This window comes from Lonchura striata, chromosome 16 (genome assembly GCF_046129695.1).
Source record: "Lonchura striata isolate bLonStr1 chromosome 16, bLonStr1.mat, whole genome shotgun sequence".
Classification (NCBI taxonomy): domain Eukaryota; kingdom Metazoa; phylum Chordata; class Aves; order Passeriformes; family Estrildidae; genus Lonchura; species Lonchura striata.
In genome coordinates, this window is record NC_134618.1 from 16,994,287 (window position 1) to 17,010,386 (window position 16,100).

The 16,100-nt window shown below is 66.2% G+C and overlaps 2 protein-coding genes across 5 annotated transcripts in view; one reads left to right on the top strand and one right to left on the bottom strand.

Moving 5' to 3' along the window:
• Positions 1-1,852, top strand: part of TRAF7 (TNF receptor associated factor 7) — a 29,602-nt gene extending 27,750 nt beyond the window's left edge. For all 3 annotated transcript variants that reach the window (XM_021551074.2, XM_021551076.3, XM_021551077.2), the window contains 3 exons: positions 242-373; positions 488-607; positions 1,142-1,852. In XM_021551074.2, coding sequence (XP_021406749.1) covers positions 242-373; positions 488-607; positions 1,142-1,156 — 267 coding nt within the window. In that variant the 3' untranslated portion in view covers positions 1,157-1,852. The remainder of the gene's footprint in view (positions 1-241; positions 374-487; positions 608-1,141) is intronic.
• Positions 1,853-2,075: 223 nt separating this feature from the next.
• The window catches only part of CASKIN1 (CASK interacting protein 1), a 30,251-nt gene continuing 16,226 nt past the window's right edge, over positions 2,076-16,100 (bottom strand). The window contains exons 6-21 of one of the 2 annotated variants that reach the window (XM_031506099.2): positions 15,365-15,495; positions 15,188-15,296; positions 14,666-14,774; positions 14,472-14,566; positions 14,273-14,390; positions 12,394-12,609; positions 10,520-10,630; positions 10,288-10,406; positions 9,318-9,405; positions 7,970-8,067; positions 7,755-7,865; positions 7,583-7,684; positions 7,035-7,173; positions 4,856-6,964; positions 4,363-4,753; positions 2,076-3,981 (exon numbers count right to left, since the gene is read on the bottom strand). In XM_031506099.2, the coding sequence (XP_031361959.2) occupies positions 3,885-3,981; positions 4,363-4,753; positions 4,856-6,964; positions 7,035-7,173; positions 7,583-7,684; positions 7,755-7,865; positions 7,970-8,067; positions 9,318-9,405; positions 10,288-10,406; positions 10,520-10,630; positions 12,394-12,609; positions 14,273-14,390; positions 14,472-14,566; positions 14,666-14,774; positions 15,188-15,296; positions 15,365-15,495 (4,143 nt within the window). In that variant the 3' untranslated portion in view covers positions 2,076-3,884. The remainder of the gene's footprint in view (positions 3,982-4,362; positions 4,754-4,855; positions 6,965-7,034; positions 7,174-7,582; positions 7,685-7,754; positions 7,866-7,969; positions 8,068-9,317; positions 9,406-10,287; positions 10,407-10,519; positions 10,631-12,393; positions 12,610-14,272; positions 14,391-14,471; positions 14,567-14,665; positions 14,775-15,187; positions 15,297-15,364; positions 15,496-16,100) is intronic. The other variant, XM_077786920.1, reaches the window with a different exon arrangement.

A 16,100-nucleotide genomic window follows, 5' to 3' on the forward strand; every position in this document is an offset into this window, starting at 1 on the left:
CAGCACCTGCCTCTGGCTGCCCCTTGGCTCTGGCTGCCCCTTGGCTCTGGCTGCCCCTTGGCTCTGGCTGCCCCTTGGCTCTGGCTGTCCCTTGGCTCTGGCTGTCCCTTGGTTCTGGCTGTCCCCTCTGGCTGTCCCTCGGGCACAGCACTCACCTGTGCTGTGCGTGGAGTCAGGAGCAGCTCCTGGAGGGGATGGGGGTGGCCTCAGTGCAGTGCCCAAGCCCGGCTGTGCCCCGCAGGTGTGGGACATCGAGAGCAAGGAGCAGGTCCGCACGCTGACCGGGCACGTGGGGACAGTCTACGCCCTGGCCGTCATCTCCACGCCCGATCAAACCAAAGTCTTCAGCGCCTCCTACGACCGCTCGCTCAGGGTGCGTGTGGGGACCCGGCGCGTGGGACAGTGCGGGGGATCCCCAGCCCTGCGTGTCACCCGTGTCACCCCCGGTGCTCCCCGGGCCGGGCTCACGCTCCCCGTGTCCCCGCAGGTGTGGAGCATGGACAACATGATCTGCACCCAGACCCTGCTGCGCCACCAGGGCAGCGTCACCGCCCTGGCCGTGTCCCGCGGCCGCCTCTTCTCCGGCGCCGTGGACAGCACTGTCAAGGTGGGTTTGCTCAGGCTTCTCCTGCCTGGTTTGGGCTCCAGTGCTGGAATTAGGGCGTTAGATGAGTTAGGAGTCAGAGTGACAGGAGGGTGGAGCCAGGTGAGGGTTGAGCTCTGCTCCCAGGGAACAAGTGGCCAGACAACGGGACACAGCCTCAAACTGGGCCAGGGGAGGTTCAGGTTGGACGTCAGAAAAAATTTCTTCATGGAATGGGTTGCTAAGGAAGGGGCTGTCTAGGGAGGTGTGGTGGACTCCTCATCCCTGGAGGTGTCCAGGAAATGACTGGATGTGGCACTTGGTGATGTGGGCTGGGTGATCAGTCACAGGTTGGATTAGATCATCTTGGAGGTCTTTTCCAACTTCAATAACTCTGGGATTCTTTGAAACAAGGGGATGGTTCCCCACGGGCAGGAGGTTTCCCTCCTGGCAGTGTTGTAGATTCTGGCAGTGCAGAGGGAAGCTGTGTGGGGGATGAGGAGAAGCCCACGGGGCTGCTCAGGAGTCACTGCCTGCGGTGCCGTTGTCTGTCTGCAGGTCTGGACGTGCTAACGAGAGCGCCACACGAGTCCTGCACACTGAAAGACCAAAAACTCTCCCTTCCATCGGCCTGTGGGTGACCACACCACTGAAACGACTGCTGCAGCTCCTCCTGCACCGACCACTGCCTGCTGCTGCTGCCCCTCGGCCGGCGGCTCTCCGGACGGCTCTGCCCCACGGACGCTCCAGGTGTTCCCTCAGATCTGCCCCATGATTGGAAAAGAGGAAGCAGTGCCAGAGCCCTCCTCTGCCTGTGCCCCCCCAGCTGGGGACACCCCCAGGCTGGGGCTGGGGTGACACTGGGCTTTGGCCAGCACCAGGACTGGACAGATCCGTGTGTCCTGGTGGGGACACGCTGGCCCCTGTCCGTGGCTGGCCCCTGTCCGTGGCAGGACCGAGCTTTAGGCCGTACCCTGGGTGGGCACCCGACCCCTTTCTGTCTCTACTATTTAATTTTACTGCCAAGGCGCCGGGCCGATCCATCTGGGAAGAGATGTTTCCTTGAGTAGCCAGGTACGATTTTTATGCCACAGCTAGTTCTCAAATCAAGTTCCACAAACCCATTGTTCACCACCCTGTAATAATGGTCTCCACATTAAAGACAAGAAGCCTCCGTTGCATTTTTACTCACATTTTCTACTGTTTTTAAGATTGTAATATAGATTTGATGATTTCTTCATTGACAATAAAAGCAGAAAGAGTTGTTCCTGCCCGGTGTGAGTTATTGCATGGAGCCAGCAGCCAGCACTGGCCCCGTGGGGTGAAAATTGAAGTGCCTGGGCCCTACACGCCACAGGGGACAGGTCCCAGCCAGGCCCCAGCACCCCACAGAAGCACCCAGGGGTGCCCTCAGACGGTGCAGCACAAACACTCGTCACACCACAAGGACTCGGGAGGGCTTGGGGACACAAACAGTGGTGGCAGCCCGGCAAGGGTTTTATTTTTTTTATTTTTGTTTAAATATTTGTTGCCAGACTTGGTATAGGAGCAAACGTCTTCACAGCACCACGAGCCATCTACAATTCAGAATAGGAAGAATAAAGACGAGTAGAGGTGAAATCTAAGCACAGAAGAGCAGGGAGCAGCACCAAGATGCAGAGCTGGACAGATGGGATACGATACAGAGTCCATAACTTAATCATAAAAAATATATATATGTATATATCCATCATGTAGAACTTTATGGATTTTTTTTTTTAGATACATATTTTTTTTCTTTTCAACAGATATTTTCAGGCGGGTGATTTATTTTTTTAATTATTTTTAAAGTCTTTTTTTTGTGTGTGTTTTGTTTTTTTTTTTTTTTTTTCAAAAGAAATTTCAAAGTTGTGCCAAACACATCTGGATCAGCGACCACAACGGGAGAGACGGGGGGAGACAGGGCAGGGAGGGAGAGGGGAAGGAGGCAGAGACCACTCCACGTCTCGAGAGGAAGAAAGGAACAGCAACACTTTTGTTTGGAAACCACAAGCAAAAAATGCATTCATCAGGACTCAAGCGACTGAACCAGACTCCAACTCCAGTTTGTACAGGAATATACAGCGGTGCCTCCCGCGGGACACCGGGCACACGCACCCCGCGTGCACACCCACGCACACCCACGCACACCCAGACACAGACCAACGACAAAAGCAACAAAAAGGAACTAAACCCAACGCTGAAGACACTCCAAAAGAAATGAAACACCTCCAGTGTGAGAATTAACAAAAACCTCCATAAAACAAGGCACATCCTTTGAGTTCATAACGGTGGAAAAAGAAAGACGCGACACTGAATCCCAACGGAAAACCCGACCAGAACCGCTCGCACGTACCTTCCACCCAGAGAAAAGGTAAATATTGTGCTACTCTTAAATGAGTTTGCCACAAGACACACAGCTTAGTATAATCTAATAGTTTTTCTCAAGCTAAAATCCAGTTTTCTCTTGATTTCTTTTAAACTGCTTTATATATAATTGCTAATATTTTTAAATCTTTTAAATATATATTTGTTAAAGTTTATTTCTTTTTTATTATTTTGGGGTTGGGGGAAATCTGCTTTATATCTTTTTTTATTTTTTTTTCCCCCCTCCAATAAATTAATACTTTTTTTATAGCTTATCACCGTCTTGTCCCGGGGCGGGGAGGGGCTGGGCAGGGGCACGTCCCGCTGCCCCCAGGGCCACCGCCAGCCTTGCCCGCCCCCGCCAACGCCGACCGAGAAAGAAAACAAAGTTTAAAAATCAAAATTAAAAACGGAGCAAAGAAACCCAAGTGCATTTGCCCGCCCGGCCCCGCCACCAGCAAACGGCATCGGTGACACGCGGCTGGCGGAGCCACCGCGCCGGGCAGGGCTTGTGCTACATTCGGGTGGCGGTGACCCGCGGCACCGGGGCTGGCAGGGCCACCGGACGGGTCAGTGGGAGCCCCCCGGAGCCCCGCTTCGGTCCAGAGCGTGTTGCTTTGTTTCTTCTGTTGGGTTTTGTTTCTGTGGTTTTTGTTTTTGCTTTTTTTTTGTTGTTGTTTTCTGTTTTTTTTTTTTTTTTTGCTTCTGCAAAAGGGAGTCCTGCCGGAGCCGGCGCCGAGTCCGTGAGCACAATCCTGAGGTATCTTCTTCTTTGTGCAAACCCCGAGGGACGGGATGTCCGGGAGGGGACGGCTGTACAAAGGGGACGGGGGGAGGGCGGCGGGGCCGGGGGGTCGTGGATCGTTGTGCCCTTGTGCCCACGTAAGCCCTGAGGTTCTCGGGGCCCTGGCGCCCCTCACTCCAGCATGGCATCCAGCTGGTCCGCCAGGTCGTCGAACATGCTGCCGATGTCGTCCAGGATGCTCACGGTGCTCTTCGACTCCACGGCCGAGCTGGGGGGTGACAGAGACGGGTGAGGGCAGGCAGGGACAGGGACACTGTCCCATGGCACGGCCCTCCTGCCCTTTTGCCCTGCAGTGCCCAGCACTGTGTCCCCAGTGCCGTGGCAGTGTTCTGGCTCCACGTCCCCAGCGTCCCCTCTCCAAAACAAGCCCCAGGGCACCCACATGCCTAGGTCCCCCTGCCCATGCTGCTCCAGCAAGATGTCCTTCAGTGTCACCTCCCCAGGGCGGCTCCAACCAGGGTCCCCCAGCACCATCCCACTCCCACCGTGGTGTCACAGCCCGACCCCTGCACGGTCCTTACGGCCTCCTGTGCTCGGTGGCACCCCACACCGTCCCCGTGGCCCGCCACCCACCCCTGCGCCCCCTTACTCTGCCTGACTGTCCTCCTGCTTGATCTTCTCCTCCACCGCCTGCAGCGCGGCGGCCAGGGACGCGCTCGTCTCCTCCAGCTTCTGCTGCGCCAGCTCGGGGCCGCCGCTGTCGACGGACGGGCTGGCGATGGTGGAGCGCGGCGGCTTCACCGGCACCTGCTGGGGCTGAGCACCGGGCGACAGGGGCTTGGCGGGGCTGGAGCAGAGCGAGGGCGGCGTGCTGGAGGGCTTGGCCGCGGGGCTCAGCTGCCGGGCTGGCGACGGGGCCGGCGTGGAGCTGGCGCTCACCGACTGGATGGCGGCGTGGGGCTTGGGGGGCTTGGGCGCCGTGGGGGGCGGCGTGGGCTTGGGGGACACCGGGGGCGGCGTGCCATGGACCCGCTTCACCTCTGCGGAGAGAAGGGAGAGGGGCAGGAGGGCGGCGGGGCCGGCTGGGACCCCCGGCGTCCGCCCCGCGGAGCGCCCGTCGCGGGGGGCTGGCGGGCACCTACCTGGGCTGCCGGGGCTTGGGATGGGCACCTTTTTGGGGACGGGCACCGGCGGCCCAGGCATCTTCTGAGGCGGCTGCGTCAGCACAGGCTTGGGGGACACCGGCGGCTTGAAGGGTTTCTTGGGCTCGGCGGGCGCCGGGACGAACTCGGGGCCGTCGGGGCGGGCGGCGGGCGGCGGCGTGGGCGGCGGCTCGGCCCCGCTCAGCTCCGAGGCCGGCCGCCGCTTCACGGTGCCGGTGCCGTTCTGGTACACGGCCAGCGTGGGCGGCTCCAGCGCCGGCTCCTTGTCCTTGGCTTTGGGCCGGCGCTTGACGGTGTCGGACTCGGTGAGGACGAAGCGGACGCCGTCCTGCTGGCTCTGCCTGGCCCGGATCCGCCGCTTGAGCGTGGCGCTGGCCTCCACCTTGGCCAGGTCCCCGTGACGGTGGGCCGGGGACAGCCCCTCGCCCGTCTCCCCGCGGGCCGGCCCCAGGGGCCGCGGCCGCTGCTTGATGGTGAGGGTGCCGTCCTCGGCGAAGGGGATGCCGTCGGGGGAGCCGCCGCGTTCCACCCGCAGCCGCTCGCCGGGGCCGTCGGCGGCCGCCTCCGAGCGCACGCTGTCGGCGCGCTCGCGGCGGGCGGCCGCCACCAGCCCGGTGACGGGGCCGCTGATGGTCCGCCGCCGGTTCACCACCTCCCCGTCCAGCCCGATGGCCTCCTTGTGCTTGACGGTGGCCAGGACGGTGGCCACGCGGGCGCGGTCGGGGCTGCCCGGGGGCGGGCCGGGCTGCAGGTAGTAGCCCTCGGGCGCCTTGGCCGGCGCCGGCCCGGCTGCCACGTGCGGCTTCTGCAGCGCCAGCGCCCGGGCGCCGCCGCCGATGGAGGACATCTCCAGCATGGCCGCGATGCTGCGCACGCTGCCGGCGCTGCCCGTGTCCACGCTGCCGCCCAGGTCGCTCGCCCGCCGCTGCTCCCGGCGGCCCTCGCCCTCGGCGCTCGGGGCTCCGACGGCCGCCTCGCCCTCACCCTCCTTGGGGAAGTCCTCGGCCATGCCGGCGCTGGAGATGGCGGAGCTGGAGCGCTTGGGAGGGGGCGGCGGCGGTCCCTTCTTCTTGGGGCGGACGGCGAAGGACTGGCTGCGGTTGACGTTCTTGTCGCCGCCGGCGGGTGCCCGCACCGAGTGGCTGCGGCCCACGCGGCGCTGGACGGTGGCGTAGGGCCCCGCGTCCGGCACCAGCAGCTCGTCCCGCTCCTGCTCGCTGTCCGAGGCGGCGTAGCGGTTCAGGCTGTGCGCCCGCTTCTTCGGCCTGCCCGGCTCCTCCTCGCCCTCGCCCGCCGGCGGCAGGCACAGCACGGGCACCGAGACGGGCAGGACGGGCACCCCCGGCGGCGCCGCCTCGCCCTCGGCGGGCTGCGGCAGGACGTAGGCGAAGCCGCGGTGCGTGGGCGACTGGGGCAGGGAGCGCGGCGATGCCGGGCGCTCGCCGGGCGGCAGCAGCTGCGGGGTGGGCTTCACCTTGGCGGTGGCGTGAGGGGCCGCCGGGCCTTGTGGGGACGAGGGTCGTGCCTTGCCGGGGGTCTGCGGCGGCGTCAGCTGCCCGGCGGAGGCCGCGAAGGGCTGCCGGGGCTTGCCGGGCACCGGCGGCACGCTGGCGCGCTTCACGGGGTGGCCGTGCCGGGGCGGGCGGCTCTCCTTGGGCGGCGCCGGGGGGCTCTCCCCGGCCCCCTCGGCCAGGTACTCCTGGCTCTTGGAGATGGCGGCGGCGGGGGCGCCCCGCGGGCCGTCCCCCAGCAGCTCCTGCGAGCTGCTCATCAGCCGGGCGCGGCCGCCCAGCCCCGGCGGCGAGCGGTAACCGGGGGCCGCGGGGTTCGTCGCCTTCTCGGGGGGCTCCTCGGGGCCTTCCCCCGTCATGGCCACCTGCAGCTCGCTGCTGAGCTCGCTGTCCTGGAAGGTGGTCATCTTGGGCGACTGGCACTCGGGCGGCTCTGGCGGGGGGGACTCGATGGCCAGCACCTCTGGGCTCGGCCCCGACGCCTTCCTCTTCAGCGTGCCCGGCTCGTACTTGCCCAGCTCGGCGCGCTGCAGCTCCGCCAGCTTCTTCACCGCCAGCATCAGCTTCTTCTGGTGGCCTGTGGGCGGCACATGCCGTCAGTGGCACCGCCGAGGCCACCGCCGGCAGCGCCGCGCGCGGGGCCTTACCCAGCTTGGTGATGCCGATCTCCTGCAGGTCCTCCCAGGTGATGTCGGTGATGAAGTCGATGTTCTCGTAGCCGTTCTCCACCAGCACCTTGTAGTACTGGGACAGGCCGATCATGGACAGCCACAGTGCCAGGTTGGCCTGGGTGGGGTGCGGGGCACGGCTCAGCACCAGCTGGCAGCAGGGTCTGGCCCCGCCACCCCGGGCACCCCGGCAGCCACGGAGATCCCATCTTGCTGGGGGATCGCAGCCCCAGGGGACTCTCCTTGTCCCTGTGCTGTCCCTGTGCCCCACAAGCATCCTGGGCTACTGCCAGCCCTATTCCCGTGGGAAGCTCTCGCTGTGCCCAGACATTGGGGCAGGAGGGTGTCACAGTGCCACATGCACATGGATGCTTGCTGGGGAGCTGCCAGGAGGGAACGTGGGCAGCTCTGGGACCATGGAGCCAACTCCCACCCTAGTCCAGTACCACCCCTCCCTGGAAGAGAGGAGGGGACTCGTTGCCACCATGGATGTGGCTTCTGTGCCCCTGGCCCTGCAGAGCCCTCACCGGTTTGTACTCGGGCAGCCACTCGGGGATGTTGAGGTTGTTGATCTCGGAGGCGATCTTCTTCCTGTGCCCCGGCTTGGTGACCCCGATGGCCGTGAGGTCCTGGGGCAGAGAGGGGGGTCAGTGCCGCCCTGCTCCGGCCGTGCCTCCCTCCCACCGCCCCCGGCCCCACCTCCGGCGTCATGCGGCTGATGGTGGTGATGTCGTAGCCGGCGTTGATGAAGTTGGGAGCGTAGAGCTGCAGCTGGAACTTGCAGAGCCACTGGTACACGGCCTCCGAGCTCTGGGGCGAGAGGGGACGCGGGGATGGGGGCAGCTCTGGGCACGGGGACCCGCCACTCCTGCCCATGTCCCCCCGGCTGTCCCCACCACGCGCTCCCCGCTCACCTTCCCCTCTGATGGAGGCTCCATCTTCTTCAGCTGGGGCTCGGCGGGGGGCTGGGGGGCGTAGGGGGAGCTGGCCACGCTCTGCGACCGCGACGAACCTGCCGGAGGGGCAGCGGTCAGCGCGGCCCGGGCTGCCCAGCCCCGGGCTCCGGCCAGGTGGAAGGGAGAGCCGAGCCCTGCCCTGGGCTGCCACAGCCGCACCCCCGGCTTGGCAGGGCCAAGGGAGGCACAGGAGCGCGGCACCCACCCAGCACAGCAGCCCGGAGCACCCGCGGTGCCTGGACAGGGTGCTGCTCCTCGGGGAGGGGCAGGCGAGCTGCTGCACCCAGCAGGGCCCCGAGCAGCGGGACTCGGCCAGACCTGGCCTCCAGAGCGAGCGTCCCTGGTGCCCAGGCAGCAGCCACAGCGGTCTCTCTGCCCAAAACCCTCTGGCCCCACTCCTCTGGCCTTGCCACCCGCCAGGCAGGCTCGCTCGAGCTGTTCATCCCTTGGGCACCCCCCCACGGGCATCCCTTGGTGCCCTCCCTCCAGGGTACGGAGGGCTGCCCTGAAATTTTTCCCTCAGGCTTCTGATGAGGATGGACAAGAGAAGCCCCTTCCCCCCCACCAGCAACTGCATCTTCCGTGCGTGTGTGCGTGTGTGCATCCTCCCTGTGCGTGCATCCTCCGGGCATCCGCATCCCTCTCGCGTGGGCATCCTCCTCACATGTGCATCCCTCTGCCGTGTGCATCTCCCTCACGTCTGCATCCCACTTGCGTCTGCATCGCTCCAGCATGTTTCCCCCTCTCCCTAGCAACGCCTGCGCCCCCCTCCCCGCGTGTCCGCCCCCCTCCGTGTGCGCACCCCCTCCCCTGAGCGCATCCCCCCTGCCCAGGTCTCTGTGCCCGCTGCCTCCTCCCGTCCCCGCAGCTCGGGGCATCCCCCCACGCCCACCCCCACGTGTGCATCTCCCGTCTGTCCCCCCGATTCCCAGGCACGTGCCACTCCCGTGGCGTGGGCACCCCCGTGGCGTGGCCATGCTCCCGCAGCCCCCCAGACGGCGGTGGCGGGGTGGGGACCCCGCTCGGGCTCCAGCAGGGCTGGCGGGGGGCCAGGGAAGGGAAGGGGCCGGGGAGCAGCGGTGCCCCCCCTGCCCGCCCCACGCCGCCCCCCGCCCCCCCACGGGCCCCCACTAACCGAGGCAGGAGAAGGCCTGGCAGCAGCCGAAAGGCGAGAGAGTCATTTTTTACCCACACGTTTTTCTTCTGGCGACGGGTGCCGTGGCAATAAAAAAAAAGACAAATCCCTGGATCCACGGCACGGCCAGGGCTCCTCCTGCTCCGGCAGCCGGGCGGCCGCAGCACGCACCTGCGGGGATGTCCTGCGCCTTGGCCGGCCCATCGCCCACGGCAGACTCTTGCGCAGAAGCCTTCTGGGAAAGGACCGTTGCCAGCAGCTGAAAAACACCCCGGGAATGGGGGGAGAGAGCAGGCAGGAGTGAGGCGGGCGGAGGGGCCGGCGGGTGCGTGTCGCGGGTGTCGCGGGTACCGTGGATGCTGCGGGTGCCGTGGATGCTGCGGGTGCTCGTGGATGCTCGGGCTCGGGTGGGCAGGGAGGGTTGCAGCAGATTTCGGCAGCAGCGGGGAGAGCGGGAGCAGCAGATGGTGCTTTGCCGGCAGCAGGAGCCCGCGGCGCCGCCGCACCCCAAAGCCAGCCTGGCACATGCCCAGCCCAGGCTGCCGGCACGGGCTGTGGGGTGCCCTGTGCCCACAGGACGGAGCCCCCCTGGCCGGCAGCATGGTGGGGGTCAGGGGCAGGACGTGGGCACGGCAGGCAGGGTGCCAGGGGACGTGGGCTGGTGGGTGCTGGGGTCAGCAGGCCGGTGGGTGCTGGGGTCGGAGGGCTGGTAGGTGCTGGGTCAGAGGGCTGGTGGGTGCCATTGCCAGGGAATGGGACAGCCCAGGGGCAGTGCAGGGCTGTTGTGGCAGCGGTGTCAGGGCAGTGTGCAGTGCAGTGTGCCAGGCTGGTGGCAGCCGTGCACTGGTGGCAGTGTGCCATGCCAGTGGCAGCAGTGTGTGCAGGGCAGGGCAGTGCAGAGCGCAGTGCAGAGGCCCCTGCGAGTGGCAGCAGAGACGTGGCACAGCAGCTCTGGATGGACCTGTGGAATGTTTTGCCAGGGGCTGGGCCCGGACCCAGGCAGCACTCGGGGGCCGGGTGGAGGGGACGCGCTGGTGGCCGCTGTCGGTGACAGCATAGCTGGTGGCACGCAGGGCAGGCAGCAAGCGCTGCAGGACTGCAGCCAGCAGCAGCTGGCACGGCCGCCCCGGGGCTGCCTTACCTTGACGCCTTCAGAGCCGGCGTGCAGGGCGTGCGCCCCGCTGCCCGCGCTCTGCCCGCTCCCCGAGCTGCGCGCCGAGGCCACGCTGCCCGTGCTGCCCAGGCTGCTGCGGTCACCGCCTGCGCCCAGAGGAGAGAGAGGCTGTCAGGGCCCTGAGCCCAGTGTCACCGCGGCGTGGCCGTGCCCACCGGAGCCACCGCCACGTCCCGCGCGTCCCCGCCGCTCGCCGCACCTGCGAAGGGTTTCCGCAGCACCCAGATCTCCTCGGCGGGGGCTGGCGTGGCCGATCCGCCCTGCGACGACGGGGACAGGTGGGACGGGCTCATGTCGGCCCCGCGGGACCCTTGGTGGCAGAGCAGAGCAGAGAGAGCGGCCGTCAGGCGCGGGGCTCCGCGCTCGGGCTCGCACGAGGCGACCACGGCCCGGTCTGGCGCCGCCGCACCGGGAGCAGCCCCGCAGGGAAGGTGTGGGAGCCCGGCTGTGTCCTGCCCAGGGGTGCCAGAGCCATCCTAGGGCCTGTCCCACCCCAGGCTGAGGGGACGGTGACCAGCCCTGGGCCCTGTCGTGCAGAGCATCCCCTCCTCACTGCCAGCCAGGGACAGGCCCACAGTGGGGTGTTCAGTGCCCTGGCTGAGCCTGGACAAGGGACAGGGACTGTGCCATCCCTTCACAGGATGGGATGGGGACATGACCCAGTACAGGGAGCAAAGGGAGCCGGGCAAACTCAAGCAGTGGGGACCAGGGTCCCCACCCCACTGTCCCCATGTCCCTGCAGCTGCCTGCACCCATCTGTGGGGACACGGGAGCTGTGCAGGACCAGGCACCGGGTGCTGAAACCCTGGTGACACCCAGGGGACACAGCAGTGGATGAGAGGAGCTGGCCCTCCTCTGGGGCACAGCTTGAGGGTCACCCCAGGGCACGGCTCCTCACCAGCTCACTGTGCTGGCCACCTCTGCCAGGTCCCACTTGCCCCAGGGACACCCAGCTCCGAGTGCAGGGGGGAAAACAGCATCAGGTGAGATGGACAACAGCCCTACAGAGCCAGTGCTGCCATGGCTGTGCCACTGTCCTGCCAGCCACGGGGCACTGCCACCCTGCCACCAGCTGTGGGACGTTGTCACCCCACTGCCAACCAAGCCACTTCTGTTCACGGAGCTGCTCACTCCAACAGCACCAACCGTAGCAGGGGGCAGAGGGTACAAGGTGATAAAGTCACTGAAGGAGCACAGCAGGGGACAAACGGCCCCCCTGAATCAGACTGGCACATCCCTGAGCTGCACATGCTACAGTCACACCAAGAGGAGCCTGGGCTTGTGCAGCTCCATGCCACCCCAGCAGGAGAGAAAGCCCCAGAGAAAAGAAGTGCTCCCTTGTCCCTAGTGCCAGCACGGCCCCAGTGCCCCCCGCACAACCTCCTCAGCCGCTGCCACCAGGGCATGTGCACAGACCCCTGCCCGAGGCATCGAGGACTGCGCCCCTGCAAGCCCCTGCCCCTGGGCACTGCTGGCATCCGTCACCTGCCTGTGTCCCGGGGACGGTCCCCAGGGTTCAGCCGGGCTCTGCCTGCGCTGAGCCAGCCCCGAGAGCATCCCCAGAGCCGCAGCCCCTTCCAGCTCCACGCGTGCAGCCCTGCCTGCTCAGAGCCGGGCCCTGCAGGAGCTGTGGCTGGCAGAGGGTCCCCGAGCCCGTGGCACAGAGCCGTGGCACAGAGCCGTGGCACAGAGCCGTGGCACTGCGCTGCCAGCCCTGCCCGGCACAGGCCCTGAGCGCTTTGGGGGTGCCCACGCACCCGGACACGAGCACGGGGCACACTGGGGTGGGCAGGGTGGCTGTGCCTCGGGCAGGTGCTGGAGCGGGCGTGGGGAGCGATGGCACGCCCGTGCCACCCCGGCACCCCCGCCGCACGCATGCACGCGCATGCACACGCTGCATGCACACGCACACGGCCTGCAGCCCCACGCTGCATGCACACACACACACACACACACACGGCCTGCAGCCCCCCGGTGAGGGCGAGAGGGCGAGCAGAGAGAAAAGACTCGACACACGCTTTAAAGGGAAAGAAAGGAAAATCCATGGAGAGCACGAAGCGAGCGGTGAACTACCTTGTCCGTAACGCGGCTCGTCGGCACTGCTAGGGGAGAGCCTGTGATAGCCAAAGGAACTGAAAAGAGTCTGATGGGAATGTGGTGGTGGAGGTGGAGGTGGAGGCAGGGAATGGAACGGATGGGACGAGGCGTCACCGTTTAGCACAGCAGCCCCGTAAGCCGGGAGCGGGATCTTTTGGAAGTGTTGGGGGATTGTTACAGTCTCCCATGAACCTGATAATAAAACATAACAAGAGACAAAATGAAAAGAATCAAAATAATAGAGACACGCTGAGTGCCACCAAAAAAAAAAAAAAAAAAAAAAAAAAAAAAAAAAAAAAGAAAGAAAAGAAAAGAAAGGGGGGAAAGGCAGCGAATCAAAAAAGAAGCGACCAAAGGGACGTGGAGAAGCCAGAACCGAGACCCAGCGGATGCGGAGCCGAGCGAGGAGCAGCAGCGGGAGCTGAGCACACGCACAGCCCGGCGCAGGGCACGCACACAGCCCGCAGATCCCACACGGGCACCGTGCCAGCCCACGGCTCCGCTCGGGGTGCTCCCAGCCAGGCTGCCACCCCCTGCTCCCTGCGGGGCCATCCCGGGGCAGCGGGGCTGCGGGCAGGGGCAGCAGCACCGGCTCCGTGCCCGGGGCTGAGCCGTGGCACAGCGCCTGCACCCCACACTGCTGCCCCACCGCAGCCAGCGGGGTGGCCACAGAGCCCCACAGCCCGGCTGGCACTGCTGTGGGCCAGCTGTGGTCAGCGGGGTGGCCACAGAGCCCCACAGCCTGGCCAGCACTGCTGTGGGCCAGCTGTGGTCAGTGGGGTGGCCACAGAGCCCCACAGCCTGGCCGGCACTGCTGTGGGCCAGCTGTGGTCAGTGGGGTGGCCGCAGAGCCCCACAGCCCGGCTGGCACTGCTGTGGGCCAGCTGTGGTCAGTGGGGTGGACACAGAGCCCCACAGCCTGGCTGGCACTGCTGTGGGCCAGCTGTGGTCAGTGGGGTGGCCACAGAGCCCCACAGCCTGGCCGGCACTGCTGTGGGCCAGCTGCAGCCCTGGAGCCACGGGGCACAGCCCAGCAGTCACAGATGGCACCTCTGGTACTGGCACACGACCCACACCCGGAGGGTGGCTCTGCCCCTGCCTGCCCAGCACCAGGAGCTTCCAGGAGTTGCCGGCAGCCGCTTGTGCTGCCACTGCCCTGAGGCATTGCTCGTGTGCCACCAATCCCTGCCCGTGTCCCTGTGGTGTGGCTGCCCCAGGATCCACTCCAGGGCTGGGGTGGGATGGTTGATGTGGGACCTTTCAGCTCTGTCTGCAGTGGGAAGTGTCCCAGCCCCAGTGGGCTGCACAGCCCGCCAGGAGCCTACAGGGATGACAGTGGGGATGGGGATGGGGACAGGGCAGGGGCACGGGGGCCGATCCCTGAGATGGCCCCTGGCTGCAAAGACAGTCTCCGTGTGACAGCCTCACTCCCTGGCACTGCACGGACCCTGAGCACCGCCTCCTGCGACCCCACTGCTGTGCCAGTCCCCCCAAAGTGCAGTGACACCCCTCATGCACCAACCTCCCGGCACCTCCAACGCCTCCCCCAGCCCCAGGGCAGCCAGGGCTGACCCCGGAGCACCCCAGGGCAGCCAGCACCGTCCCCCAAAACACTGACCCCACAGACACAACGGGAACACGGACCCTGCGCCGATGGGAGCGCTGGCCCCAAGGCACAATGAGGACGCCGACCCCACACACTTTTGGGCACCGTCCCCATGCCCACGGCGGGGACACCGACCCCACGTGCGTGAGGGGCATCGCCCCGCTCTGCCCTCACCGCTGCAGCCCCCGGCACGCCGGTCCCCACCCGGCCAAGCCAGGGCTCCCCGGGGCTGGAGGGGGGATTATTTGCCTGTTCGTTTGCTTATGGCCTCCACGAGGCTGGAGGGGAAGTAGCCCACGCGGTCGTTGCCGGTGCGGTTGTCGTGGATGCAGCCCTTCCAGCGCCCGTCCGCGTGCTGCTCCAGCACCTGCGGGAGCGCCGGGTCAGGGGCCGGGCCGGGGGCTGGCGCTGCCACCGGGCTGTCCCCGGCCCCCCCGGCCGCACTCACGGTGATGACATCCCCGGCCTTCACGTTGAGGCTGGTCAGGTCGTAGTTGTTGCAGTAGTCCTTGACGGCCCGGACCTGCAGAGCTGCCGAGGCATCTGCGGGGCAGAAGGGCAGCGTCGCCAGCCGCTCACCCCGCGGGCCTTGGCACCCCAGCCCGGCGCCCCTCGTGCCACTCTGTGCCCTCCAAGCCCTACCCCGCAGCATCTGCTTGATCTCCTTGCTGGCCTGGCTGGTGGTGAACTGGTTGACGATGTCCAGGGCGGTCTGGTTGTAGGTGTTCCTGACGTGGGCGTTGATCCCGCTCTGCAACGGCACCGAGAGGGATTGGGAGAGGCCGGTCCCCATCCTGCCACCCCTGTGACTCCCTAGGCCACCAGGAGACCAGCAGCTGGAGGGCACAGCTCTCAGACCCTCATGTGTACCCCACTTGTGACCCTCTCCCCTCGGTGTGCACCCCCAGGACCCTCAATGCCTTGGTGTGTCCCTTCCAGGACCCTCAGTGCCTTGGTGTGTCCCCCCAGGACCCTCAGTGCCTTGGTGTGTCCCCCCAGGACCCTCAATTCCTTGGTGTGTCCCCCCAGGACCCTCAGCTCTGCTCCCTGGGAGACTGCACAAGCTGCTCCGTGCCTCCAGCTGCGGGGTCACCCCCTTTCCCACAGCCCCTGGCTGGGTTGGGGTGCCCGGGGGGCTCTGGGGGTGCCGAGGGGAGCCCTTACATCCAGCAGCAGCCGCACCACGTCGGTCTTGCCGCAGAGAGCGGCCTCGTGCAGCGCCGTGCCCGCCTTGGTCTGCCGGTTGATGTCGATGCCAGCCTGCAGCAGGAGCCTGCGGGGCACGGTGGGGTCAGCGGGGCATGGGGGGCGCTGGCACTGCCCCCCGCCCACGGCACCCACCGGATGATGTCGATGTGGCCGTTCTTGGCGGCGAGGTGCAGGGGGCTGGTGCCGTTGGGGTCGCCGCTGTCCCCCGCTCTGGGCTCCAGCAGCGCCGCGCACATGTTGCTGTTCAGGAGCAGTTGCACCACCTGGCTCAGCAAACACAGACGGAGCAGGGCTGCAAGGGGGCTCGGCCGCCCCCCGGGCTGCGGCCCCCGGCCCCCGCCGGCCCCCCGCCAGCGCCCGGAGCCCCCCTGTGCCGTGAGGACACCGCACAGCCCAGCACCGGCCAGCCCTGTGCCCCTCCAGCTGCTCCAGCAACCCCGGGGACCTCACAGTGCCCCTGTCACCACCCTGGGGATCTCACAGTGCCCCTGTCCCCACCCTGGGGACCTCACACTGCCCCTGTCCCCACCCCGGGGATCTCACAGTGTCCCTGTCACCACCCTGGGGATCTCACAGTGCTTCTGTCCTCCTCTGGAGACCTCCCAGTGTCCCTGTTCCCCTCTCTGGGGACTTCACAGTGCCCCTGTCCCCACCCTGGGGATCTCACAGTGCCCCTGTCCTCCTCTGGAGACCTCACAGTACCCCTGTCCCCCTTTCTGGGGATCTCACAGTGTCCCTGTCACCACCCCAGGGACCTCACAGTGCCCCTGTCCCCCTCTGGAGACCTCCCAGTGTCCCTGTCCCCCTCTCTGGGGACCGCCCAGTGCCCCTGTCCCCTCCCAGTCCCCAGAGGAGGACCCAGCCCTTG